Source organism: Chenopodium album, chromosome 1 (assembly GCF_948465745.1).
Source record: "Chenopodium album chromosome 1, dcCheAlbu1.1, whole genome shotgun sequence".
NCBI classification, from domain to species: domain Eukaryota; kingdom Viridiplantae; phylum Streptophyta; class Magnoliopsida; order Caryophyllales; family Amaranthaceae; genus Chenopodium; species Chenopodium album.
The window spans coordinates 2,513,840-2,540,387 of NC_137834.1; the positions used below are offsets into that span (position 1 = coordinate 2,513,840).

The 26,548-nt window shown below is 31.6% G+C and overlaps 4 protein-coding genes across 4 annotated transcripts; 1 reads left to right on the forward strand and 3 right to left on the reverse strand.

Annotated features, from left to right (window-relative positions):
* Positions 1-570: 570 nt before the first annotated feature.
* Positions 571-5,297, reverse strand: LOC145628627 (protein TIFY 9-like). The gene is made up of 6 exons (XM_081681014.1): positions 4,746-5,297; positions 4,507-4,660; positions 4,268-4,358; positions 3,919-4,042; positions 3,717-3,783; positions 571-1,025 (listed from the first exon to the last, which is right to left on the reverse strand). Exons 1-6 carry the CDS (start codon positions 4,861-4,863, stop codon positions 962-964), a joined length of 618 nt encoding a protein of 205 aa, XP_081537140.1. The 5' UTR covers positions 4,864-5,297; the 3' UTR covers positions 571-961.
* A 2,597-nt stretch (positions 5,298-7,894) lies between these two features.
* On the reverse strand, positions 7,895-9,675 carry LOC145628710 (protein CYSTEINE-RICH TRANSMEMBRANE MODULE 7-like). Its single transcript, XM_081681124.1, has 3 exons — positions 9,495-9,675; positions 9,148-9,382; positions 7,895-8,075 (listed from the first exon to the last, which is right to left on the reverse strand). Exons 1-3 carry the CDS (start codon positions 9,547-9,549, stop codon positions 8,021-8,023), a joined length of 345 nt encoding a protein of 114 aa, XP_081537250.1. The 5' UTR covers positions 9,550-9,675; the 3' UTR covers positions 7,895-8,020.
* Positions 9,676-10,930: 1,255 nt separating this feature from the next.
* On the forward strand, positions 10,931-12,368 carry LOC145628793 (GEM-like protein 5). The gene is made up of 3 exons (XM_081681233.1): positions 10,931-11,316; positions 11,505-11,779; positions 11,921-12,368. The coding sequence occupies exons 1-3, from the start codon at positions 10,989-10,991 to the stop codon at positions 12,131-12,133; spliced, it is 816 nt and encodes a 271-aa protein (XP_081537359.1). The 5' UTR covers positions 10,931-10,988; the 3' UTR covers positions 12,134-12,368.
* A 5,053-nt stretch (positions 12,369-17,421) lies between these two features.
* LOC145628875 (protein CURLY FLAG LEAF 1-like) lies at positions 17,422-19,273 on the reverse strand. The gene is made up of 2 exons (XM_081681335.1): positions 18,705-19,273; positions 17,422-18,133 (listed from the first exon to the last, which is right to left on the reverse strand). The coding sequence occupies exons 1-2, from the start codon at positions 19,044-19,046 to the stop codon at positions 17,735-17,737; spliced, it is 741 nt and encodes a 246-aa protein (XP_081537461.1). The 5' UTR covers positions 19,047-19,273; the 3' UTR covers positions 17,422-17,734.
* Positions 19,274-26,548: the final 7,275 nt, after the last annotated feature.

A 26,548-nucleotide genomic window follows, 5' to 3' on the forward strand; every position in this document is an offset into this window, starting at 1 on the left:
TGTCGCTAAGGGTCTTTTTTATTTACCAATTTGGTCAATTGGTTATGCCAGACAATCGTGTTTATTTAATGAATTAAAGTCATATTCTCTAATCAAATATTTGCATATGCCACGCAAATAAAATAAGATATTAATTACTACATCCGTTTTTTTAAATTGACATGTATTTCTTTTTAGGAAGTTTTTTTTAGTTGACGCGTTTCTTTTAAGGGTAACTTTTTTTACCATGCATTTACAAGATACCCAATTGCTTTTTCATTCTCTATCACTCTTTCTCCTGTCCTTAATATATGTGCCTAAATCAAACGGCGTCAACTAAAAAGAAACAAAGGAAGTATTAAATATTTAAATGTGAATATTATGCAAAGTATTGATTCGAAGGTTTCAGTCTTTTCGCAAATAATCAGATACATACATCAATCAAACAATTGAAAGGACCACAAATAAGAAAGAACAATGGGAGAATAGTATAAAAATTAAATTATTCAACAAAGTCTATAACATAAAGTTAGTTGGCCAAGTCAATGAGAAACGTGACTAAAACATAAAGCATTAATACGGAGTATAACCGAACAATCAAATAAATAAAGACATCATTATTGCTAATAAGGAAGCACCCACTCCATTGTTTGACTAATTAAAGCTAAACGAATTAAAATACAGTACGAATTATATAGTCAATTCTATACTAGATGGTTGGTCTAGAATAGAACCTAGCTAGATTTTTTTTATACAAATAATACTTAAATACGAAATGCGTAATAATGCTAAATATACGACAAATAAAATAAACACGTGCAGAATTCCCATAAGAAAAGGAAAGAGGGTGGAAGTTGCAAGACGACTTTTATACAGGGAATTGAAAGATAATGTTTGGTTAATTCTGGAAAATAAGATAACACAAACAATACGGCAAAATAATCAACATTGTTGTCTTCAACTGTGACATTTGCATAGTAATTTAGGTCTTTTGCTGGTGGACTCCGGTAACCATGTGTTCCATGTTTGCATATGGTGACACCAACCTGCATCAATTAACCAATACTGCTTCCTTAGTTCCGCCCTCTTCCGAACTAGTTTCAAACATTATGTCACGGACTAACACTTTTAACAACTTACGGGTGCATAGCATATTACTGTTGATCCTCGAGAATTGCTTATGAAAATTCGACTTACTCTAAAAATCAAAAACTTGCATTATTGAGTTTTTTAAGTATTAGAAGTCGGTTGGTTATGTTAATATCTATTTATGTTGCTATTTTGATAAATACATCTATAAAATTGAGCCACAAGCCCACAGCCCAACACGTGTTACGTACCCACCATTGATTAATGAAGAAAATTGTCCAACATTAATTAAAATTCTCTACCATCATAATGTATGAATGAAAAAGGAAATATTGTGGAAAATCAGGCAAGAATTTGTACGAGCATCATTTAAAGGAGCCAGGAAGCAAAGAATATCGTACGGGAAATGCTAGTTTTGCGGGTAATCTTAAAGAATGGCATCCTATAAAAGGAAGATGTGATGAAGAGTTTTGAATCTTTTGGTGATTGTAATTTGCAAGCAAAGGGAAAGACCCACTCAACCTCAACCAACTCATACTTTAGAGATAATGGACAAATCACATTATTTGACGTATTTCCAAAAGCTTTCCAGGAAAGAATCAAGTAGTTTCCCAAATCAATAAATAATTTAAACGTGGATTCTTTCGATTTTTAGAGTATTATTATAATAATTTATTATGTCTATGCAATATCTTTATCATGTAAAACCAAAATGTATGTAACTGTTTTTAAAATGAAAAACTTTTATATATACCCGATTAATACTAATAGTAGTATACATCGAGCATAACTTATAGCTAATTTTAGGTTCACTTTTTGCCTTTTTTGGGTAACTTTAAACATAATATAATTTTTTATATAAATAGACAACAAAAAAAGTTTTATAAAGGTAGGTTTTTCTCTTCTTTTTTTTTGGGTAATACTTCGTAGTTTATACTCCGTACTTTATAAAGATAGTTTAATTACATTCAATCACTAATAATTGATTTTTATTCATTTAAAATGTGATTCTTTACTAATAAAGCGTAAATAATTTTTTATTTATATTGGGTTACTTTTATGCATATTGGGGTAACTTTTATTTATTTCATGGGTAATTTTTATTCATTTTATGGGTAACTTTTGATTACTTTAGGCTATCTTTATAATAAATGTACAATAATTATTGTACAAACGATTTTTTTTGGAAAGTTTGTGTTTTAAAATAGACTCAAATTATATGTATCTTGTCGATTATAAGCTTTATTTTGCGAAAAAAAATACGGAGTATAACAAATAAGGTAAGGATATGTACCACTATCAGTCTATCATAGACTAATTCCAAATAAAGTAATACTTGTTGGGTCCCTCCCACTTTCTTCATAAAACTTGAACCAGTGAACCACCATGCTAAAGTTAAAAGTATACATAAGCGACTAACCATCTACTGACCTACCATCCTTCGTTTCAATTATTTGCACTTTAATTAACCATTTGTTATTAGTTTGTTATCACCAATTGTTCCTAGACAACAATCTTAGCGAATTCTAGTCAATGGAGTATAGGCTAGGTTAGTTGAAAACAAAGAAAGAAAACTTTTGTGTATGTTGAATTGAACTTAGAAGTTTGACCGATTAATATTAATAAAGGAGGGCACTCTAATTGGCTAAGTATATCAAATTATAACCACCTTATGAATCTATACCAATTGATAAAGGGTATTTATTATATAATAATATTATACCGTGAAAAACAGTGAAATTAAAGCTAAGGTACGTAATCAAACTAAAATGAAATGAAGATAGTTTAAATTATGTTTAATTCACTGGATTTAGTCTATTATAAATCTATAATCCGATTTCATGATTAGATTAAATTTTAAATTTAATTGCACTATGGGTATAATAATTTGTAAGGAAATGAGATTAATTTGTATTAAATGAAATTGTTTACAGATCTGTTTTGATTTATTGAACTTAACAGATTAGAGCTGAATTGAAATGAATATTTTATAAGAGAAGAAAATTAGGAACTGAACTGAACTAAATTGAAAATAAGCCGAAGACTCGAAGAGAACAAGCCCTAAAATTCTCATTGATGAATTTTTTAATATGAAAATTGTTTTTAACCTTATAATTATGATCTTAAAGATATTTCACAATAAGCAAACACAAATAAAATAATATGATGATCATTTTTTATTTTTTGATGTTTAGAGAGCCACAAAAGACGGGGGTGAGAATTGATCGGATGTTCGAAAGAGAAGCTATGAATACTTGAGTTATCCCTCACTCTCATAATCTATTTATTATGAAATAAGCAAATATTTGATTATATACTCTTATATTCACATGATTCACGTTACTTCTTTTATGAAAATCAGAAATAAGTATTCCTTCCAACTTTAATAATGGGCCTATGGAGGTGATCCCATTATTTATTCTCTCATCAACCAACAAAATACAATTTCACTAATTTACCTTTTCTTACCTTCAAAAAAACCATTCCCATAAAATATAATACCGAGTATAAAACTACTCATATGATATAAATTGTACTTTTTTCTTAAATTTAATCACAAACTTATTATTATGAAGCTACCAAACCATCTCAAAGGTGCATGCATAACTTAAGAATAATAAAAACAAGTAGTAGAAGAATGAAAATACCTCTCTTTGCGCTTCTCAAAGAACCTCTGAAGTGATTTCTTACGTTTGATAGGCATATCAGCATCATCTAAACAAACATATTCCCATTTTAATGCAAACATTTTAAGGAATCTTAATTCAAACACTAACACACGCATGTTTAATTAATTAATAATTAATTACCTCCAAATCATAATTAAAAGTAGATTAATACTCCACTAACCTCCATCCTCACTTAGTGATCCTTGTATATTCTCAGTATTAGTACTTATTTTGGGTGACATTAAACTTGATTCATCCAACACTTTTCCATACTTTTCCATTGCTAGCTTCATTACGTGCTCTGCCTGTCAATCATAATCACAATTGTTTATCATACCAACACGGCCTAATTACATACGTGTAATGTTTTTCTTGTATATACTACCTCCGTTACAAGTTATCTGCAACGATTAGACATTTTTCCTCTCTGTTTTATGTCAAATCGTTGCACATAACCGGTAACGGAGGCAGTAATTCACAAAAGACGATCAATATTTGTTAAATAGAAGAAATAGTAAACAAGTAGAAACCTTGTCGTGGGGCAGATCAAAAACAGAAACGGTCCCATTATAGAATATGGTCATTGGGGCAGTTTCTCCAGCCTTCTCCATGCTACCTGCCCTGTTTTCTTTTCTCAATTATTAAATTAATAAATCCCTTCATTTTTATTTTCTTTTAAACAACTTTAATTAAAATTAGATATTTAAGTTGACCAATATTAAAAACACGTTTTATAAAAATAAATAATATTAAAAAATTGAAAACAAACCCAGGTTGAGGTTGAAAGACGGGGAGTTGAGAAAATCCAAGACGAGGAGTCCCAGGAAGAGACACGGACTTAGGATTATAATCAGCTGCGGCAGGTGCACCATACTTGCTTGCTATCACATTCTTCACTATTTCCGGATTTATCTTTGCTATTCCTGTTTCACAAATCATAATTAACATTTTACGACAAATACGAATAATATCATATCATATCATATCATATCGGTGTTGGTTACATACCACGGAAACTTGCACGGCGATCAAGGCGATGCCGAGGCTGAGGCTGAGACTGAGGTTGCGGAGGATGGGGCAAGGGTTGTAACCCAAAGAAGTCGAGTTCAACGTGAGACTTAGCCATGACTTGGTCGTCTAGTGAGATTTTGTCAAGTATGTAATTGTTGATTCAAGAATAATACGGAGTAGTGATTTTTTAATTTGTGGAATGGTTGTAATTGCAAGAAATTAAAAGGAGCGTAATAATGGATTATGATTTATGTGAGAGGGGATGGAATTGCATCTAACAACTTGACTTCACTCGCACATATTTAAAACAAGCTAAAAAGAAATAGCAGTGGTTGGAATTTGTAGTTTGTTTGTTTTGAATGGGAAAGGGAGGAGGGAGAAACGGATGAGAAGTGGGGCTTTAATTTATTGAGTCACGACGTTCACGAGATGAATGGGGGCATGACTGCAGAGGTGGGGATACAAGTGTCAAAGCCTGGGGTACAAGTGTCAAAGGCCGTGATTCACCTTTTATTCTCTCTATTTGCTTGCTTTTTTTAAGTATGTTATGTTTATCTTAGTTTCATTTCGGTTCAGTTTAATTCTTAATTTTCTTCTCTCATCAACGATTCAATTCAGTTCTAATTAGTTCAATTCAATTCAGCTTTATTTGGTAAATCAGAACAGATCCTTAATCACTACTCCTCCGTTCTTATTTTTATTTTTAAGGCATTGATTTGATTGGAACATATTTTAAGGGGTGAGCATAATACCTGTCATATCAAAATTCTCGAACTTGAACTTCAACCCGAAACTTGTTACAACGGTTCCTTAAAATGGAGGATGAGATCCAATTACCTTGTCAGTTGTCATATAGTCGCAACTTTTAAACAATTTTTTTTTAAACTTTTTTTTTTAATATGTTTTTGAACTTGGTCTTTAATTGGTGTATGATTTGGTCTTAATTGGTGTATGGGGTTTAATTTTGGGTAATTGGTATTAGTTACGTACTCCTATATTTTTAAGGTGAGATGAATAATCATACTAAACTACCATCTTTTAAAGACATATTCGGCAAAATATAGTTGTGAATATAACTGTATTTGTGGAGATAGCTGTGAGTTGTGTATTTAAAGAGGTGGATCACGCCTCACGCAACTTTAGAAAGAGAATTAGTTTGAATTTCAACAACTCCTTAGTTCACGCAAGCTGCACCTTGTATTTACCTTTACCCTTGAAAAAAGAGCGGCACATTAAATCAAATTAAATTGTAGCAATATAAAAAACGTGGCCTTGAAAATAGGGAATTCTACGGTTGAATTTGAATCAGCCGAACATAACATTTAATTAAATTAAATTCAACACAAAAAAAGGATGTCCCCCTTACACCAAACTTACCCTTTTCTACGTTTTTGGCCTAACCACGTGCTTTTTGATTATCCACTTAATTATCTTTAGCACCAAGCAATTCTTGTACTATATGAATTATTGATTTTATTGTTCGGCTTATTAACATGTTTTTGATGTTTTTAATACATTTTCTCATTCATTGATTACTGTTGTGCTTGAATTAGTTACACTTTTACATGTCTACTATATGAACTATGGAGGGTTCTATTGCCGACATCTATGTCCATGAATCAAGCAACCATTTTTACTCTATGTTTATATGGAGTATTAAATTAGGAACTGCGACTACCCTATATAAATAAAACAACAGAAAATGAATTAAAAAAAAAAAAAAAAAAAGACGTTAGTTTATATTTCCTTCGATTGAAAGCCATGCAAAATACTGCGGAGTAAGATTCAAAAATAAGAATTTTCTAACATGCTTTTTACATTTGTATTTCTTTTAATTATTACGAGTACTTTCTTTTTTTTTTAATCTTTTGAAAGAACTTTCTTTTACTCTCTATATATTTTTAATTTAACTTTATTTTGATTCAAAATAATAGACGAATTGTATATTTAGTTGACACATTCATTCAATGGGCTTATTTCGAGAATCAAACTCCTTTTACATGGATGGGATGAAGTTTTTTAAGCGATTAATTAGTTTAACATTAACACATACTCCCTCCGTCCCCGAATGATAGTCACTTTTGGGTGAAAATCACGGGAATTAAGGAGAAGTAAATAAAGTACATAGGAACTAAAACCCAATCATGTGCAAAACAAAAAGAAGAGAGAGAAACTGATTGTCATTAAAAAGGGAGACAACTCATTCAATTAAGGCACAAATACAAAGGCAAATATGAGGGTATTTTGGGAAGCACAGATAATACTAGGGGTGAGCATGGGACGGGTACCCGTACCGTTAGTACTAACGGTTCGGGTACCCGATAACCAAAATTACTAAAAGTGATACCCATAACCGGAACCGATACGGGTACCCGGATTTTCGGATTGGTTATTGGGTACCCAATAAGATATCCAATAATGATAATTAAACTTAATTATGTAGTTATTATGATATAATTTACAACTAATTAAAAACAATACTGTATGATCTTGACCAAATTATTAATAATATTACTAATCATTGATATTATAAAGTGATTATGAAGTAAAGTAAAAGTTTAGATTTATATTAATAGATTTAAGTAGGGAAAAAAGCAAAAAAAAAAATGCTTATCGGATCGGGTAACCGTTAATTTTAAAATGATACCCATAACCATACCCAATAACAAATTATCGGAACGGGTACCCGAACCGTTATGATTATCGGGATCGGGTACCCTAATTTTCGGAACGGTTACGGATCGGTTTTTCGGATAGTTTTGCTCAGCCCTAGATAATACAACCAAAAAAAAATGAGGGTATATAGGTCATTTTGTGTTATTGTATGGGACCTAAAATTGTGAAATGTGACTAACATTTTGGGTGTCCAAAAATGAAAATAGTGACTATCATTCGGGGGCGGAGGGAGTACAATGTACGAAGTAATTCTCTACGCCATTTAAGATAGGCAGATAGCCATTAGTCAAATTGGACTGATTTTAAGAATGGCTTCTTCATGTCTATTTCTCTAGTGGGCTTCATGACCTAGTTTATAGGGATATCTCCTAGTAACAAAGTTGAAGGCTGTTGGACAACTTCCAACAAATACTAGCCGGCCTCAACAACCTGTTGCCACAGTAGCTACTTGGCTAGCTAGTGCCTCAAAATAAAATAAATAAAGTGATTTATAACAATTTAACATCTTAAATTATTACATCGTTGTCAAGTAATTAATAAACAAAGTTTATGAATAAAATACATGACTTTAATTGCATGATTATCACTACACTAAATCACCAAAAACTGCAGCACTGCTCCAGGACGCAGCAGCAACAAAGAGCAGTAACGCTGCATCCACATCAAAGTCAAGAACTAGTATTAATACTGTATAACATTATATATACATACATTTTATATCATCAAAATGCCGATTAAATACGTAATAATTCAATGCAAAGCCGAATTATTTATGATTTTGGTTTACAATATGGTCTAACACTTGATTAGTTGTTTGGAATCTCCAACATAAAAGAATTCTCTATCTAATATACTTCCTTGCTAAAAGGGCCAATTAGATTAAATGTTACGGAGTACAAGTTTTCTTAAAGCCAACAATATTAAATGGTAGTTTGGTTAAATAAACGTTTAAAGAAATACATTATATTATTAGTAAATTGATTTTCCATGCCCTTTTATCTAGAGTGAAGATTGGTTAATCTCTACTGGACTAAGTAAAAAAGACTTTCTTCATTTTACTAGAAGTAGAAAAAGTTACTGGACTAAGTGAAAAAGACTTTCTCATTTGACTTTCAATTTTTCACTAAAGAACTTTTATCAAATTTCTAGTTTTCTCATTTGTTCTAGTGGTATGGTTTATTTCACCTATCCAAATAATTATGTAATGCTTCTTGTAGATGATTGAACGTGTGCATAACACAAGCTCATGAAGGTCATATTCAATTTCATATTAATTGTACTATGTCAATTTTTTTGATGTGCTTTCATAGTTTCTTATATACTTATTACTTTTGTGCATGTATTTACACACCAATTCAATATCCCTTATCTTTTATACCATTAAAGCTCTAAATAAATAAGGGTTTGTTCTCTTTAGCTTAATTTCGGTTCAGTTCAGTTTACTTCAGTTCAATTCCTAATTTCCTTCTCTTATAAACAGTTCAGTTCCAATCACTTCAGTTCAGCTCCAATCACTTCAGTTCAGCTCAATTCAGTAAAACAGACCCTAAATATTACGGAGTATGTTTATATCAAATGGTGCAATTAGAAAAAACGAAAAACAGTGTTGTAAAATATTAACTTCGTATAATCTAGATAGGAGGACAAAGAACATTAAACAAGAATTATAAAAAAAAAAAAAAAAAAAAAAAAAAAAAAAAAAGAAGAGAGATGTTAATAATACCAAGCCCTAAGGAAGGATGGACAGCCAGAATCATAGGAGTAATCATAGCCTTCATAGGGCTGCTGATATGGATAATGAGTTGGGCCGCTGTGGTGGACATGGGATACTGGTGGCGGGTAATTATCACTGAAGTAACCTTGATACCCAGGCCCAGGAGGCGGCCTTGATCCATACCCCTGCTCAAAACCCGGCCGAGGCGGTGGAGGCGGGGCAGTTTCCGGTCCAGGATACCAACCTGCTCAATTCATTAGCACCAAAATTAAGGTATTGCACCATACTATACAAGTAAAATTACAAGTATAAAATTATGAAATTTAGAAGAAAAAATATAAAAGAAAGTAATCTGCCTTGAGATGGAGGGTATGATTCATGACCAACATGGGTAACATTAGAGTAGCTCATAATTTTGATGTTCCACTTTAGGTTATGATTAATTAATTATATTGTATGAGTAGAATTTAAAACATTAGATTTGTGGTAGAATATTAATGAAGGCAATTTTTGTAAAATCCTAGTTTTGCTTTTAAGGATTAACACTACATACCTTTCCTTCCTACGTTAACTTTTAGAAGTAAGTATTGGCGAAATTTCTATATTTCGTCCTTATCCTTATTGCCAAACTAACAGCTAGCTAGCTTACAACAAATGCATGCACGATGATCAACCCTTTGCCAAACACATCATGTCACATATGCACCATTTATTACACATGTACCTCCATTAATCGGTCTATATTCATATCTCACATTTGGCTTATAATATGTGAGTCTCCTATCAAGAATTTTTACATACGATGAGGTTCTAACTCGAACCCTCCTTAAACATTGCTTACCATTTTAGCCAAATAGCCAACCCTTATTGGCTCGATACAGAATTACAATTGTTAATAACTTAATACCGGAGTACTATATTCTTGAATACTTGTACCAAATTGCCAACAACAACGCCCCCAAAAAAAAAAAAAAAAAAAAAAAAAAAAAAAACCTAAATGGTAGTCTTTTTGGGCCTCGTGGAAAACTACACTTAAGATTTTAAGTGATGGGCCTGGTCCACATGCTCACATATTTATGGGCTTATGTACACGGTCCACGCTAATGAAAATTGGACATCTAATCCAGAAATATATCTCTGCCATTTTTATTTATTTTTTTAATTTGAAATTAAAGTTTGGTGTTTCAATCAGCAATATTGCTAGTCATCAACATATGTCGACATCAGTCATCTTCTAAACTAATCCAAACTACTCGGCCGCATTTCTGGAGAGTCCCATATATTTCCACCACATTCTATATTAAATTCATATTTCTACCTGTCTAATTCACACATCTCTAGCAATTTTTTTTTATATAAAACTTATCATACTACTTATAAAAGTTAAGGATAAATACATGAGAAAGTTCTTCTTGAGCCTAGGTGTCAAAAGTAACATTAACGTACAACTTCACGTGCCAGGTGTGACGATGACATTTAATAGAATAAATTCCGATCAAAATTCATAAATAATCGATACGTCTTTAACAAAATCGATAGAGTAATTTGATATGTCTGTAAAATGTTAATCGGAAATTATCAATCTGAAACTATAACATAGTTTGAAGTTAATGGTTAACAAGTCACCAAAAATTGTGATCTTACTTAGCAAGAAAGGAATTACAACACCGCGTTGAAGTGACATCTTCATTTTGGAATTTGGAACAACTCAACTTGTATTTGCTTGCTTAGAATATCTAATTAGTATATAAATAAATCATCTTAGACAAATTTTATTTGTACCTAACAAAGCATAACACCTCATTTATCTACTTGCCTAATTTGTGTTCAACTGATCAAACAAACCACCAATGGCGGGAACACACCAAGAAGAACAGCCACAACCGCAACCGCAACCGCAACCGCAAGTGGTGACGTCGATGGATCAGGAAGATACAAAGAAGTGGGGGACTCACATGATGGGGCCGCCGGCTAATCCGACAGCCCATCCAGACAACCAGGAAGCGGCCTTGTGGAGGGCAGATGAGCACCAGAAACAATATTTTCATGATCAACCTTACTTGGTATACTCTCCTTTGGATAAAGCACCTACTAATAACCCTCTTGAGCCTGTTATTCATGCCTTCAACACTTGGACTCACAAGGCCGAGACTATTGCTCGTAACATCTGGTCTAACTGTAAGTCTCCTTTAACCCGTAAATATCCAATGCAACCGTTGTATATATAACTAACTCTAAAGCGTCCGAACCCTTCCAAAACTATTTATTTCAGAAGATGATGATTTTTGTGAATTTTGTGATTGTTAAAGGTCAATTTGTTTATAGAAATTTTGACTGACAACTGTAAGAAAAAAAAATGGATGCAGTGAAAACAGGACCATCAGTATCAGAAGCAGCCTGGGGAAAGATCAATCTGACGGCAAAGGCACTGACAGAGGGTGGATTTGAGCCGATGTTCAAGCAGATTTTTGAAACACAACCCGACGAGAAGCTCAAAAAGACCTTTGCCTGTTACCTCTCCACCACCAAAGGACCTGTTGCAGGAACCCTGTACCTGTCTAATGTCAGGGTTGGCTTCTGCAGTGATCGTCCGCTTTCTTTCATTGCTCCTTCCGGCCAAGAGGCTTGGAGCTACTACAAGGTACTATGAATATAATCGCGATATATAGAATAAAGGGTTAAGTTTTAATGAGGTGATACCAAAGACATGAGATCAAATTTCGTATCTGTTACTGTTATTTATTGGTTAACAAGTACTGAAATGTGCAATTTCATGTGACAGGTTATGATACCACTGGCACAAATAAGCGCGATTAACCCGACGACTATTGGAGCAAATTCTAATGAAAGATACATTCAGATGACTACAATAGACAACCATGAGTTCTGGTTCATGGGATTTGTCAATTTTGACAAGGCAACCCATCATCTCTTGGAGACTCTTACTCAATTTAGGGCATCTGATTATGGTCCCCATGCCGCTGCATCGCACTAGCAAGACACTGATCTATATCATCTTCTTGATAGTGAAATGCTGTTGTGCTTTATGGTACAAGTATTTTGGGCTCACTCAGTATGATTTTAGCATATTTAGGATTCTAATTTCTGCCTCATGTTTTGTGTAGACTTTGTAGTTTGTAATTGTATGTTTCTTGTTATTATTGTATTGATGTGATGTACATTATTGTTTATGCATATGAAATATGTAATATAAGAATGGGTTTTATCAATGTCATTTTACCTTAAATTCTATCTACAAGATAATCAATACATGGTTTTCAATGATTCAATCTTTACACTTGTGTCATCCTCCATCCTACATGCCTTCGGGTATATCTTCTTTGAGGTACATTCGAGTGTATGATAGAATGCGCAAAACTTATCTGCGTCCGTTGAATATTATGGTTCCAAATGGACCAAATGTCCTAAGAATAGTTGGAAAAGATGATTTCAGCTTTCAACTCAACCCAAAGAGTATGCGATCTGCAAATACTAGTGGTTAGAGAGAGCTTTGGGCCATAGTAAAGTGGGATTTTTGTGGTTGGAAGTTGCGGATGAAAGTATAAACCCATTAAGCCTGTTTCTCTTTCCTGACAAGTAACTGAACTACAAAGCCTGGCCCATTTGGAAAAACAAATGGCTGATCCATATTACATCTTCATCAACATACTCGGATCCAAGTACTACCATCATTTCTAGATGGCACAACATAGCATATTGGCATTTTAATTGATTTTAAGATTTAGATAATTAAAAAAACCTTTTAAAGAATTACAAATGATATAAATGTAATGAGGCAAAAGCTAACGAACGCCCGGGGGCGTTGGATAAGCTAGTTAAAAATAGAAAGATTAAATTAAAAATTAACATTAATTACATCGATTGACGCGTGATTTTGTCATACTTTCACAAATTAATACCACTTTAGGTAATATTTTAAATGTTTATCCAACACCTCGGGGGCGTTCGTTAGCAAGATCCTTCATATTAATTTAATGTCTCTAATGATATTTTTTTTTTGGCCGGAAAAGTGAGATACTTTCCTTGTTTTTTTTTTTTTTTTAATACTTGTAACAATTTGGCTTTTATACTATTTATTTGCTTCTATTTGACTAGCATTGATGATTTATAACTAATAGCATATATAGTATTATGGAATCTTGTTAAATCCGTCACGATTTATACTATTGAAATATCAAATGTTTATAAGTTTTACATATTTGTAATTAAAGATATTAGCGATTGAAATAATGTATATGCAAGCATAAAAAAGGAAGTGTTGCAAGTAAAAAACGGAAGTACTCTGTTTTAGATTTGATTATGCAATAACACATCTTAGACCGTTATATACACCCGGGTGTATCGTACATACACTCAACTAAGCCAAGGTTAGTTTTTGCTCTTCATTTGATGATTAAATGAAAAACAATAATCAAAATGAGAACAAAATACTCATGAGTGTACAGTATATCCGGGTGTATATAACAAATTCCAAACCCAATTAGTATTTGAACTACGGTTTGAAATTGATTTTATAGCGAAATAAGTAAGGAATCAATTTACACCTTAACAATAAAAAATGTTCTAATAGACTTTTAGTTTAAATCAGTGATCAATAAACAATCTAATAAGCTAGTTTAGCTAAGTTAAGCAAATTCAAATGAGAAATAAAATGTCATTATTAATCAAATACTACGTATTAGTATTTTGTTTATTTATTTATTTTGAGTGGCACATATTTTGATAGTTAAGCCTTAAGATTTAAGCCTTATTTAATTCAACTTATTTTTACTTATTTCAGAAAAAATATGTTCATATCAGATCAAATAAGCAAAAACAAGGTGAACTAAACAATCCCTTGCTAAATACGAATTGAATACATCATGAAATTAAAGAGACAAATTTACATGGTTTTACAAACGTACACCATGAAAGAGGCAAATATTGTTTACGAGTGTTTGGGGATTTTCTTTTGAAAATTCTTATAGTATATATCCTCGAGCGCACTTTTCTTTAGGTAGACCTTATATTCAGGCGTATATAAATAAGACTTGTATACGATATTATGTACTCGGGTATATTTAAAAGGTCTACGTGAACGGAGAACTCCGTAGTAAGTAAACATATTTTAACCAAGGGAGTGAAAAGGAGCAAGAGTGTGAAGAAAAGAATCTTTACAGAAAAGAACAAGAACTCGTCTTTTGATTGTAACAAGTGGGTAACGGGTTTTAACTTACCGAGAAGGGGAGAGTTTTGAGAGAAATATGAAAACAAAGAATGTGGCTAAATTAAAAAATAAAAATAAAACAGGAATGTTGGTTTAAAAAAAAAAAAAAAAAGAAAAAAAAAAGGGTGGATAAAAAGAGTATAACAACAACAAGAAGAAGAAAGAAAAGAAGTCAGAAAGGAGGACAAAAAAGCCCCCACAAAAAGCAGATTCTCTTTTCTGGGGTTTCCAGACTATCAGAAACCCACTGATATAGATACTCTTTTTAGCCTGCTCTTTCTCTCCTTCATCTATTTTCTGTTACCTGGACCTCTTTCTTAGCTTTTTTAACCTTCACATCCTTTTTAATCTTCAAATCTAGCTTAATATTCTTTCTTAATCTTAATTAAATTTGGCAAATCTAATTAGTACTAATTGTTCTTGATCTAAACTTATCTCTTAATTGTACTACAGCTTTATGTTTTAATATCCGCGTCACATCTTTCGGGTTTAAGGATCTTTTCGGTTTAGCTTAATTTCAGTTCACTTTAATTCCTAATTTCCTTCTCTTATAAACAATTCATTTTAGCTCTATTCAGTTCAATTCAGCCTCAATCAATTCAGTTGTTTTCAGTAAACCAAAACAGGCCCCAAGTCTTAAAAATACTTCCTCCGTTTTTTTTACACTTGCAACACTTTACTTTTATACTATTTACTCCGCATTTGCTTTCCTTTGACTAACATTGGTCAATTATAGCTAAAAAAAAATTTGTCATGCAGAATCTTGTAATTTTCGTCTCGATTTATACTATTTATATTTATAATTTTCACATATTGATAATCAAAGATATTAACTATTAAAATAATGTGTCAGCAAGTATGAAAAGAGAAGTGTTAGGAAGTACTGTACTCCGTATAACAATATCGAAAGGGAGAAGTTTCAGTTTATAAAAATCAACCTATTTCAAATCCATATTAGTTAGAGTCTAGTAAACACATACGCACAGGATACCCGTGATCTAAGCTAAAAGAACAATAAGAGAGGGAATATTTGAAAGACTGTAACATGGACCATAACGAAATGGATAGTAGTAGTACAAGTCATGTTACTATCAAGCAAGAGAGAAAATGAACACAGTATAGGTTCTCTTTCATCCTGCTGCTGCTGTTGTTGTTGGTGGTGGCAATTTTAACAGCAAAAACCTGCTTAGATTCCCCTGACGAATGACAATGAGAAACCAAACGAACAAAGGTCCCTTTGGTTTTTTTTTGTTTGCTAGTGTTTCTTATATACTGTATTACTGTAACATTATAGCTCCAATTTAGAGGTGTTTTGCCTCTATACCAATCCATTCTACCACCAGACAAATACCATTGTTTACAGCTCATCTGCTCCCATTCTATGAGTAACATTTAAAGGACCGTTTTTTTAACTTTAACCATTAATATATTTAACTTCTTATTAGTAAAAATTGTAACAAAATTATACTTCTTATTATAAAACTAGGTATTATGACTAATCTAATGATATATTATTTAATAACATTTACTTATATTATAAAAGTGAAAAAATTAAGTTAACTACACTATGTGAATAGTGAAAACTCAAAGTTATGCATTAAAAAAACGGAGGAAGTATTCAAGTATGTTCGTTCTTTTTCTTCTTTCTACTTGGGCGTACGAAGTAAAAGGGAAAAAAAAATTAAGGGAACCGAAGGAGTAAAAATATGTCGAGTGGTTTATAATACAATGTCAATATATTTTAAAATCGAATTGGCTTGCATTATTAATCACTTATGATTAAGAAATACAACAAAACAAAATTTGAAAATATGAAGTAGATTATAAAGTAATTAAGAATAAATTAGTCTTGAGTATAATTAAGGCAAGATAGGCAACTAATAATAGTAGGAAAAGATAATAATAAAAATGATGTGGGTTAATTAAAAAATAGAGTTGCTAAAGGATAACAATCTAATTGATTTAAAATTAATGTACAAGTTGATCAAGGTGGACTGACTAGGAGCAGGTGGTAAATGATTGTGTTAACCCCATTATATATGCTTCTTCGTATATAACTTCAAGTTGTGACATTGATGAGTATGGATATCACCTCCCGTAGAATAAGGGTCAAACTACATGATCATATTTCGGTTACAACTTAGCTTTTATTCTTTTAAAAAGGGAGAAGAAAAAGATGGGCAAAAAAATAAAGCTTTCCTAGTCAACCATAAAAAACGTAAAGGTTAGGACTGCTTATACCTACGTGGCGACGGCTGATTTGCTTGCAGTTCAACAAACAAGATCAATATTGGTAAAAATGGCCTCTTATTTGACTAATTAAGCTTTGATCATGGTCTTATGAATGCTTATGACTTAATTGAGTTACTTCTATAAGTAAAAGATAGCATGATTATATTGTGAATGAGAGAAGAATTGTGTGATGTTCATTTGAAGGGTTTTATCATGTCATTACAAAACTATGTGGAGAATTGTGAATGTTTGTGAGGCACAAATTCAATGACATTGACAAACTGACATACATGTATTGACAAGTTTTAACGTACAATTAAATGACCACTACATAAGTACTCCGTATGTATTGTGATCAATATATGGTCCATAGACAACACATTCTACGAGTATTATATTGAATTCTAGTAGCTCACATGAAGTATTTAAGTAATAATCAAAGGAGTAAGAATTAAGCATCTTTGTTAAATAGTACAGCTCATTGAGAACACTATAACATGAAAGACCAATAAATGACATAAAATTTAAAAAATTGCAGTCATCAAGAAGCATGTTTGTATACATATGCAATATGCCAATATGCATGTACCAGAACACAATCAATCATTTGTTTTAACACTTTGTAGTTTTTTGACATTCAATCGCTCAATATTTTAAATGTCAAAGTCATAAACATATTAAATAACTACTCCATAGTCAATGACTAGCTAACTCATAAATCATGGATATAATTTTCTTAATCAAATAATCTTGCATAATTTATGGAGGCAAAAATATATAAAATGAGACAAATTAAAGAAAAAGAGGGAGTAGTAGACAAAATAAAAGAAAACCGAAAATATAATATTTATGTGAGCATGGGAGATAAGAGAAAGAACAAAGAGAACAAAGCTACAGAATGTCACAATCAAGAATCAACCATTCATCCACCCCTCTCAACTCTTTCTTCTATCTACCATCAATTCACCTTAATTAACAAACTAAAAATTATAAAAAAAAAAAAAAAAAAAAATACACTTTCCTCCTCCATTTCTAGGATTATAACTAAAAAAGATTATATAGACTTTAGAAAAAGGGAGTTGGTTTATAATAATAATGATGATAATAATAATGTCGGTTTAATTTGATATTAAAATTCTAAGGGGAGGAATTATTGGCAGCAAAGTGAAGAAGCTGACCAGAACATTTGGGGCAGTCTTCTTCATGTTTAGGCACCATGTAGTACATTAAGCAACTCTTGCAACCTGCCACTACTAATACTGATTCTTGGTTCAATTCCGGCTCTTGTTGTTGTTGTTGTTTCTTGAGTGATCGGAAACTCCCTTTTCGATTACTCGAACACGGAGATGATTCGGTTGATGAACTCTCACTATCATAGCAGTTGCTCTCCTCTTCTTCATCCTCGTCCTCATCTTCATCCTCATCCTCTTCCTCGCCTTCTGAGTAGTAATCACCATTGTAACCTGTTGCTGTTGTTCTTGGATCTTCCTTTGCTTTCATTCCATTACTCCAATTTATGTAATATAACTCCCCTGTCTGTCATTATACATAACAATTTTCATATTATTAGGCTTATTTATGTATGACATTGCTGAAAATAAATAACAAACATCTGACTTCTATCCACCAACCCCAACAAACCCATTTTTTAAATATTTGGTGAATAAAACTCATAAAGATTAAAACTTTATCTCCAAATAGAAGAAAGCTAAATGAAAAGCCATACAAATTTGCAATTGTTTCTAGCGCCATTTCAAGATAAAAATTCATAAGCCTTTTTTTTTTTTTTTTTTTTTGGAGCAATGCATGCAAATTAAAATAAAGAATAAGATTATAATAACAACTACAACCTATCTAAAAATCTATTGTAATTTCAATTTTAATATTGAATTAGGGTTTCATAACAAAAGAATCTAAAATGAAAAATTCCTAATGAATGAACATTGAATGCAAGTAGTAAAATCAATCAATAGAAGTAATTAATAAAAGGGTATTTATTGACAAGAAAACATTCATAAATAGAAGAATCATACAAAAATTAACTACACAAAAGTATCCCTATCAACCCCACAAAAATAGAGATGAACCCCAAAAAAAAAAAACGAACCTTCAAATCAAGGCATTGTTCCCAATGGTAAGGGAGAGAAACATGGGAGTTAAGTTCAACGAATGTTGAATTTTCATCTGAAGAAGATGCGGCGTTTGAGCAGTGTTGTTGTTGTGTTGTTCTTGTTGTTGTTGTCGTCGTCGCGCCTACCAAAGATTGATCGTTACCACGCCGTCTACCACGGTTGTCATTTTTATGATTGTGAATAATTTCCGGCGAATCAGACGACGATGACCGCCCTAAACCACCGCCACCTCCGCCGCCACCTCGGCGAGTTCTGGTGGTTTGGTTTAAAGAGCAGTTTTGAAGTGATCGCTCTAATGATGCGGTTATTGTTGCCATTTGATTGTTTGATTTTTAAGCAAAAATAACTTTGCTTACCAAAATCTTTCTTCTCCAAATATGAAACCAAATTTTTTTTAAAAAAAAGATTTCTTTCAAACAAAAAATAAAAGAAAAATTGTTGTTACGAAAAATGAGAGAAGGAATAGAGAAAAAGGGGAGGAGAGAGAAAGATGGGGTTTGTTAAGAGAGAGATGAAAGAGGAAAGAGCGTGTAATTGTAAAAGAAGGTGTTGAAAGAAGCAAACACAAAATACACAATGGTGGTGGTGGGGGAAGACTTTCCATGAGGGTATTTTGGTCAAATTCTAAAAATTACAACTAACAAGTATACACGCGCCAGCCTATTATTTCATTTTTATTTTACTGTCAATCATCATTAAAATTGATTGATTTCATTTATGGAAGTCGAGGAATCTCATTATTGACTTAACTAATTTTCCTGATTTTTATGGTTAAATCCATGCCTTTTTTTTTTTTAATTTAATTTTTTTTAATGCAATTTGTTTCTTTAACATTATTAACATTTGTAAATTAGGAAAAATGTTTAACAATTTTCTTTGTAATCAAAATCGAAATCAAATTCAAAAATCTTATAATTCGTCCATTATTAAACTGTTGGATTTTACTCTCCTTAACCTTATAAAAAATAAAAAATAAAAAAAATTGAACACATTAAGCTACATCAAAAGAAAAAGATTTGATCATTGTAGTTGCGTACATTCACTTGTCATGCGACACCCTCAATCACGTTATATTTAATTTTCTAATAGACTATCCTCCTAGTTTTACGTGAAAGGAATTATATATCAACTTGTATAGTTTAAAACGCGTGACCTCATAAAGTCATTATTAGATGATAGATTTCAAAAATTGCTAAATAATTCATCTCTTTCGTTTCTGTTTTGGTTATGACCTTTTAAGCTTTCACACTTGTTTGTGTATAAAGTTATTCCTAATTAATAACTAAGGGTCTGTTCTCATTGATTGAACTCAGCTGAACCGAACTGAACTTATTAGAGCTGAACTGACGAACTGAACTGAACTGAATATTTTATAAGACAAGGAAATTAGGAGTTAGGTTGAACTGAACTTATTAGAGCTAAACTGAATTGAATTGAACTGAACTGAACTGAAAATAATCGTATGAGAACAGGCCCTTAATATTGAAACCGTTTGTCTATCCTTCGTAAAAGTACTGAGTATTTATAACCTAATATTCACTTTCTACTTTGGCTATTATTATTTTTTCTTGCACATTCAAACGAAATATTTTTATATGAATGTATTTTACATTGATATTAAGTAATTTTGTTATAAAAATGAGCATACAAATTGTATATTAGGATACTATATTCGGTTTTTTAGTAGACAATTGTTAAATTAACATTGTACTTCACTATAAATTAAGTAAAATTCGTGCATTGCATGAAACTTTATCTAGTATAATTTCAATCATCAGTGAGTAAGGATTGTAAAATGTTATAAATATTGATTGACACGAATTTAACAAAATTTCATATGATCTAATGTTTCCTTAATGGTGTGTTTAGATTGAAGGAGATAGAAAGAATAGGAGAGAAGAGAGATTAAATGGAGAGATGGGGTATCTTTCATTTGAATAACAAATGGGGAAAGAAGAGAATTGGTGGGAAGAGAAATTGAGGGATTAGATTGTAGGAAATTAATCCCTCAATCATTAGAGAGATTTGGAAGGAAAACTCATTATTCCTCCCTTCTTTCCCTTTCCCAGCCCTCCTCTCCTCTTCTCATCCGATCCCTCCCCTTCTCATCCGATCCCTCCCCTTCTTTTCCTTCCCCTTTCTTTTTTCAAACACATTGTAAGTTTAGCTCATCTTCCGGTCAAATAATATATGTTAAAGAATAATGCAAAAAAAAAAAGCTTTACTATCAAGATTATTGGTTTTGAATTTCTTTATAAATCAATATAAATAATCTTAGGATTTTGTCCATATATATAATTATTAAATTTTATTTAACTTATTTTCACTTATTTTAGATCTTATAATTTATGATAAGTTAATTTCGGGATAATATATTTAATAAGGGTTATCCAACTTCAAATTGCAACTAAAATAAAATTTAACTAGTTTAGTTATGTTCAGATTAATAGATATTAGTGAATAGGACACGCCCAATGACATTATTATAAGTTATTGTATGTCTTATTTCATAAATATGCACAAATAAATAGCCAAAAGAAAAGAAAATAACTTGTTAATTAACCATGCTATGTAACAAGTTTACTTACCACATGACACCCCTAATCATGCTATTCACATTAAGGGTGGTAAAAAAATAAGTTCAAACGGGAAATAGAATAGACTAAGAGCTTGTTCACATATACTGAACTGAGCTGAATCAGACTGAAATGAATAGAGCTGAAATGAATATTTTATGAAATAAGGAAATTAGGAGCTAAACTTAACTGAATTGATTGGAGCTGAATTGAAGTGAATAGGCCCTAAATTAACCACGGATCGAATCTTCAGGACAAAAAAATTAAAAAATCCTGATCATCGATTTAAAATCCCTTACAAGGATCTTACCCATATTTGTATTTAAAATTGTGAATCAAACCTCTATATAGTGTTTGATTCTAAATAACCTTCAATATGCTAGTACAATATTATTTTTTATATTATAAGATATATAATATTAGACGTTCAAATAAACATTAAACAATCTTTTATAGGGTATATATATAAACATTTTGACTTTGCACTATTTATCTATTTGACTTTGACTAGTGTGTGTGATTCATACATAAGAATAAATATAGTTTTGTAAGTACTTGTTAAAAAATTATCTTAATTAGTAGTTATTAATATTCAATTGTTATAATTTTTTACTTATTGATTATTAAAGATATTATCAATTAAATTTTTTCATTGGTGGCAAACGTCACTACAAGAAAATAACCTTTTCGTAGCGATTATTTTAACCTTTAGTATCGATTGTAATTGCAACAAAAAGCTTTCCCAACGAATGGTCATTCGATACAATATCTCCCGTTGCCTTAGCCTTTAGTAGTGGTTTTCAATATCGCTGGGGTTGGCCTCAATAATCGATACGAAAAACTACATCTAATCGTGGTGATTATTGTAGCGATTACAATCGCTATAAATATTCAACTCATTTTCTTCAAAAAAATAAAAACATGCGTATGATCTTTACAAGATTCGAACATGCAACCTCAAACTCTTATATTAAATGTTTCACCAATAAGCTATGATATATTTTATGTATTCTTTGTCAAACAATATTTATATATCTAGTGTTGAAAAGGCTTTTCGTATCGATTTTTAGGATTTAGTGGCGATTGTAAATGATACGATTTCTCAAAATTATATAAATGTGTAAAAATAGTGTGGATATGTATTATTATGCTTTTCGTATCGATTTTATATGGGAAAACCATGACGATTGTAAAAATGATACGACATCCTTAATTATTTCACAAACATACTTGCATATTGTAGCGAATGAACAATCGCTACGAAATAATCGCTACGAAAAGTGATTTTTCTTGTAGTGCGTGCACAATGAATACATATTGCTTATTTAAACATGAAGGGAGTAAAAGAGTATTTCAATAATCTATTCAATGTATAATTTGATCACATCAATCCCATTTTTCAATTGAAACTACAACCTTTCAATTTGTAAAGAGAATTTTATTAATTCTACTTACACACGGTTTTTTTTCCCTTCTTTTTCTAAAACCTTCATACGAGTATAAGTTAAATTAGTCAAATGTCCAAGTTACGAAATGTAATAGAGAGTTAACTCAATTAAATCGCAATCTAACATAAATACATTTTGAAACTATATGATAGGGAATATGGTAATATATACTAGTAGTAGGTAAAGAAAAAAACAAACTTCTTTTTATGATGGAAAGAGGACAGTATTACACCTTGTTGTTTTCATGATAAATATAATAAGTCTTTCAAAATAATAATTAACTTTATTAAGATAAACATCGACAATATTACAATTATATCGTGAAAGAGAAATGAAAGATTGGTCAAATAGTTTGTGAAAAATACAATTCAATCTAAGAGTGTTTTGTTTTAACCGGCAGTAGCTTTCATAATTAATATGAGATGTAACATTTAATTTGCAACCTAAATTTCAACAAAGTTAGAGTTTCTTAAGAAAACATTCGTGGAAAGCTCCTTTTGCCGCCTCCTATATAAGTATATACGAAGTATTATATATATACTCCATTTATTTTTTGGATACCAAATATAAGTACGTAGTATATGACAATATATGACATCTTTTTTTATTTTAAACCAGTTGGCTCCTCTACATTTCGTCCACTACCCTTTTTCATTAACAAATTTATCAAGCAAGTCAACCAATTTCCATCTACTATAGCTTAGATTTTTTTTTTTTTTTTTTTGAACAGTACTATAGCTTACTTGATTAGGTTAGCGCGTAGTTGGGAATTGTAACCGGGCTTCCAACTATTGTGCTAACCTAATCAACTAAGCTATAGTACCGCTCAAAAAACAAAAAAAAAACTAAATATAATTTGTAAAATTGATTGAGAAGTTTAACCTTAGGTAGGTTTCAAAATATTAAACGTGTACCAAACGTATATTTTGGTTGGGTCAAAAAAGACGAAAGGTGAATAAATGTTGGCTAAAATTAAGACGATTAATACAAACAAAGCTGAAGTTTAGGGCATGTTTACATTTACTTAATTTCAGTTTAGTTCAGTTTAACTCCTAATTTTTCTCTCTCATAACATATTCAGTTCAGTTCAGTTCAGTTTAGTTCAATTCAACTCCAATCAGTTCAGTTCAGTTCAGCTTCAATTAGTTCAGTTTAGTTCAGCTCAATTCAGTAAATGTGAATAGACCCTTTGTCTATATGCTTGTTAATTATTTCTTGGTACTCTGTAATATATAACTAATTAACATGACAGAGCATAGCATTTATATATTTAGAAAATATAGTAATTAGTGTACTAGTCAACTATATTATGAATTTATGAGCTATTGTACTCGTAGCAATATTTAACTATTTTGACTAAGGGAAGAAAGGAAATAGATGAAACCAAATGGAGAAACATTTGTCTAAGACTACCATAATACTCCGTATATAATTAGACTACTTTTGTTGTTTTGTAGAAGTACGTAATTCTATCCTAATTTTCTTTTTCCTTTTATGTTAGGTAGTTTTATGATGATAAGACGGTCTTATTTTAAAAAAATTATCTCGAGTGTACTCCTATAAGTCGAGAAAAAGAAGTCATTGTGTACATAGTAAGGGTCAGGGTCAGGGTCAGGGTCAAGAAAAGAATAAAAATAAGTGAATAAAAAGAACATTTGCAAACAAAATAAAAACAACTTCTAGCTAGGAAGGGTGACACATGATACAGTACGTACGAACAGGAGCTATAATATATGGTTGCAAAGTGGAATACATAATACAATTGATCAGTATTATTAATAAAATGATAATGAGAGAGACAGACTGATAGATGGAATTGAAGGAAGGACTAAATTAATTAGGAAGAAGGTCCAAGCTCTCAGCTAAGACATGGCCATATATGCTTATGGTATTGTTGTCCTTGTTATTTTGCCTGTTGTAGGAATCTCTGCTGCCATTTTTTTTTTTCTGACACTTAGCTTTCTACTCTTTACCCCTCATTCCAACTCTACCAAATATTCCCTTTGGCCCTCCTCATTCATTTCTCATTTTGCTTTTCTTTGTTTCCGTATTAGCTTGTTCTCCTCGTCTTATTTTTACTTCCTTCGTAAATATAATAAGTTTAGATAAGATATCATAAGAGTTAATAATAAACTTAGATAAGATAGTATAAAAGTTAATACTCCGTAATAGGCTTAGGGCCTGTTCCGATTGACTGAACTCAGCTGAACTGAACTGAACTTATTAATTAGTGATTTCTAACTACGGATCAGTGATCTTTGATTATTTATTGTTTATTTATTACTAAAGATGGGCATGGGCCGTGCCGGCACGGGCCCAGCACGATTCCGGCACGGCCCGGCACGGCACGATCGCCGGCACGGCACGGCACGGCGGCCCACCTGTGGGCCGTGGGCCGTGCCGTGAACAAAAATCTGGGAATCGGCACGAGGCACGGTGGCCGGCCCGTGGGTCGGCACGCCGGCACGACACGTGGCACGGTAGTGGTAATTTAATTTTTATTATATGTATTGTTGTTTTTTGCTAAATTAATAAAATTATTTATAAAAACTTAAACATAATTAGATAAATAATTTTTATAACCTTAATTAAAATAAAGTTTGTTCAAAACAAAATATATTAACATTAACATAAACACAAATATAAATTAATAACATTATTTATATAAAATTAAGTTGTACTAAAAAATATTTATATATCGTTTTTTTTTTGTACGTTCATTTAAAAAAAAAAAAAAAAAAAAAAAAGTGGCACGGTTTGGCCCGCGGCCCGGCACGGCACGGCCCGCCAGGCACGTGGGCCGTGCCGTGCCGTGGGCTGGGGTGTGCCAAATTTAGGCACGGCACGGCCCGCCGCGAAGCCGGCACGGCACGGCACGACACGCCCACCATCGCGGCACGGTCAGGCACGGCCCGCGGCGGCACGACACGGCCCGTTGCCCATGTTTATTTATTACTATACTATGTGTATATACAAATAAATGTACATATTAATAATAATAATAATAATATTATTATTATTATTATTATTTATTGATTATTATTAGTATTATTATTATTATTATTGTTATTATTATTATTTATTGATGATTATTATTATTATTTATTGATTATTATTATTAGTATTATTATTTCAATTATTATTATTATTATTATTTATTGATGATTATTATTATTATTTATTTATTACTTATTGATTATTATTATTATTATTATTATTATTATTATTATTATTGTTATTGTTAATAATATTATTATTATTATTGTTGTTGTTGTTGTTGTTGTTGTTGTTGTTGTCGTCGTTGTAATAAGAGCTTAAAAGAATGAAATTTTGGCTTTATATCATTAGCAATATCATTAGACGTAAATTAAGAGCTGAACTGAACTGAATTTCAACGGAAGAGAACAAGCCCTTAGAAAAGATTACATAAGAGTTGCTGTAATAAGTTTAGATAAGATAGTAAGATATTATGACGGCTCATAGGTTTCAATAGGACCAATAAAGTCTATATAGTTAAAGAGATATTCGGTCAGGTCAAGACATACACTAGCTACTATACTTTAGCAAGAGTTGAATTTCAAGCCTCTAGAATTTTGTTTGATAAACAGTTTAGCCTCTGTTGTTTTGAGCTTCTGGACAAAGCATAGCAGATTTCAGCAGAGCTTCCAACACATTGTGGAGCAGATTTTAGTAGGACAAAGCAGCTCAAATGAACAGAGCCTTAGGGTCTATTCTGATTGACTGAACTGAACTAAACTTATTGGAGCTGAAGTGAACTGAACTGAATATTTTATG

Excerpts from the sequence above, each read along its gene's own strand:
- LOC145628793 (XM_081681233.1), top strand. The coding sequence starts at position 10,989 with ATGGCGGGAACACACCAAGAAGAACAGCCACAACCGCAACCGCAACCG. Across the intron at positions 11,317-11,504 it reads TCGTAACATCTGGTCTAACT|TGAAAACAGGACCATCAGTA; the intron begins GTAAGTCTCCTT and ends AAATGGATGCAG. Across the intron at positions 11,780-11,920 it reads AGGCTTGGAGCTACTACAAG|GTTATGATACCACTGGCACA; the intron begins GTACTATGAATA and ends TTCATGTGACAG.
- LOC145628875 (XM_081681335.1), bottom strand. The coding sequence starts at position 19,046 with ATGGCAACAATAACCGCATCATTAGAGCGATCACTTCAAAACTGCTCT. Across the intron at positions 18,134-18,704 it reads AACAATGCCTTGATTTGAAG|ACAGGGGAGTTATATTACAT; the intron begins GTTCGTTTTTTT and ends GTATAATGACAG.
- LOC145628627 (XM_081681014.1), bottom strand. The coding sequence starts at position 4,863 with ATGGCTAAGTCTCACGTTGAACTCGACTTCTTTGGGTTACAACCCTTG. Across the intron at positions 4,043-4,267 it reads TTGATCTGCCCCACGACAAG|GCAGAGCACGTAATGAAGCT; the intron begins GTTTCTACTTGT and ends TATGATTGACAG. Across the intron at positions 3,784-3,918 it reads ATCACTAAGTGAGGATGGAG|ATGATGCTGATATGCCTATC; the intron begins GTTAGTGGAGTA and ends ATGTTTGTTTAG.
- LOC145628710 (XM_081681124.1), bottom strand. The coding sequence starts at position 9,549 with ATGAGCTACTCTAATGTTACCCATGTTGGTCATGAATCATACCCTCCA. Across the intron at positions 9,383-9,494 it reads ATCATACCCTCCATCTCAAG|GTTGGTATCCTGGACCGGAA; the intron begins GCAGATTACTTT and ends TGAATTGAGCAG. Across the intron at positions 8,076-9,147 it reads CCATCCTTCCTTAGGGCTTG|CGTTACTGCTCTTTGTTGCT; the intron begins GTATTATTAACA and ends ATGTGGATGCAG.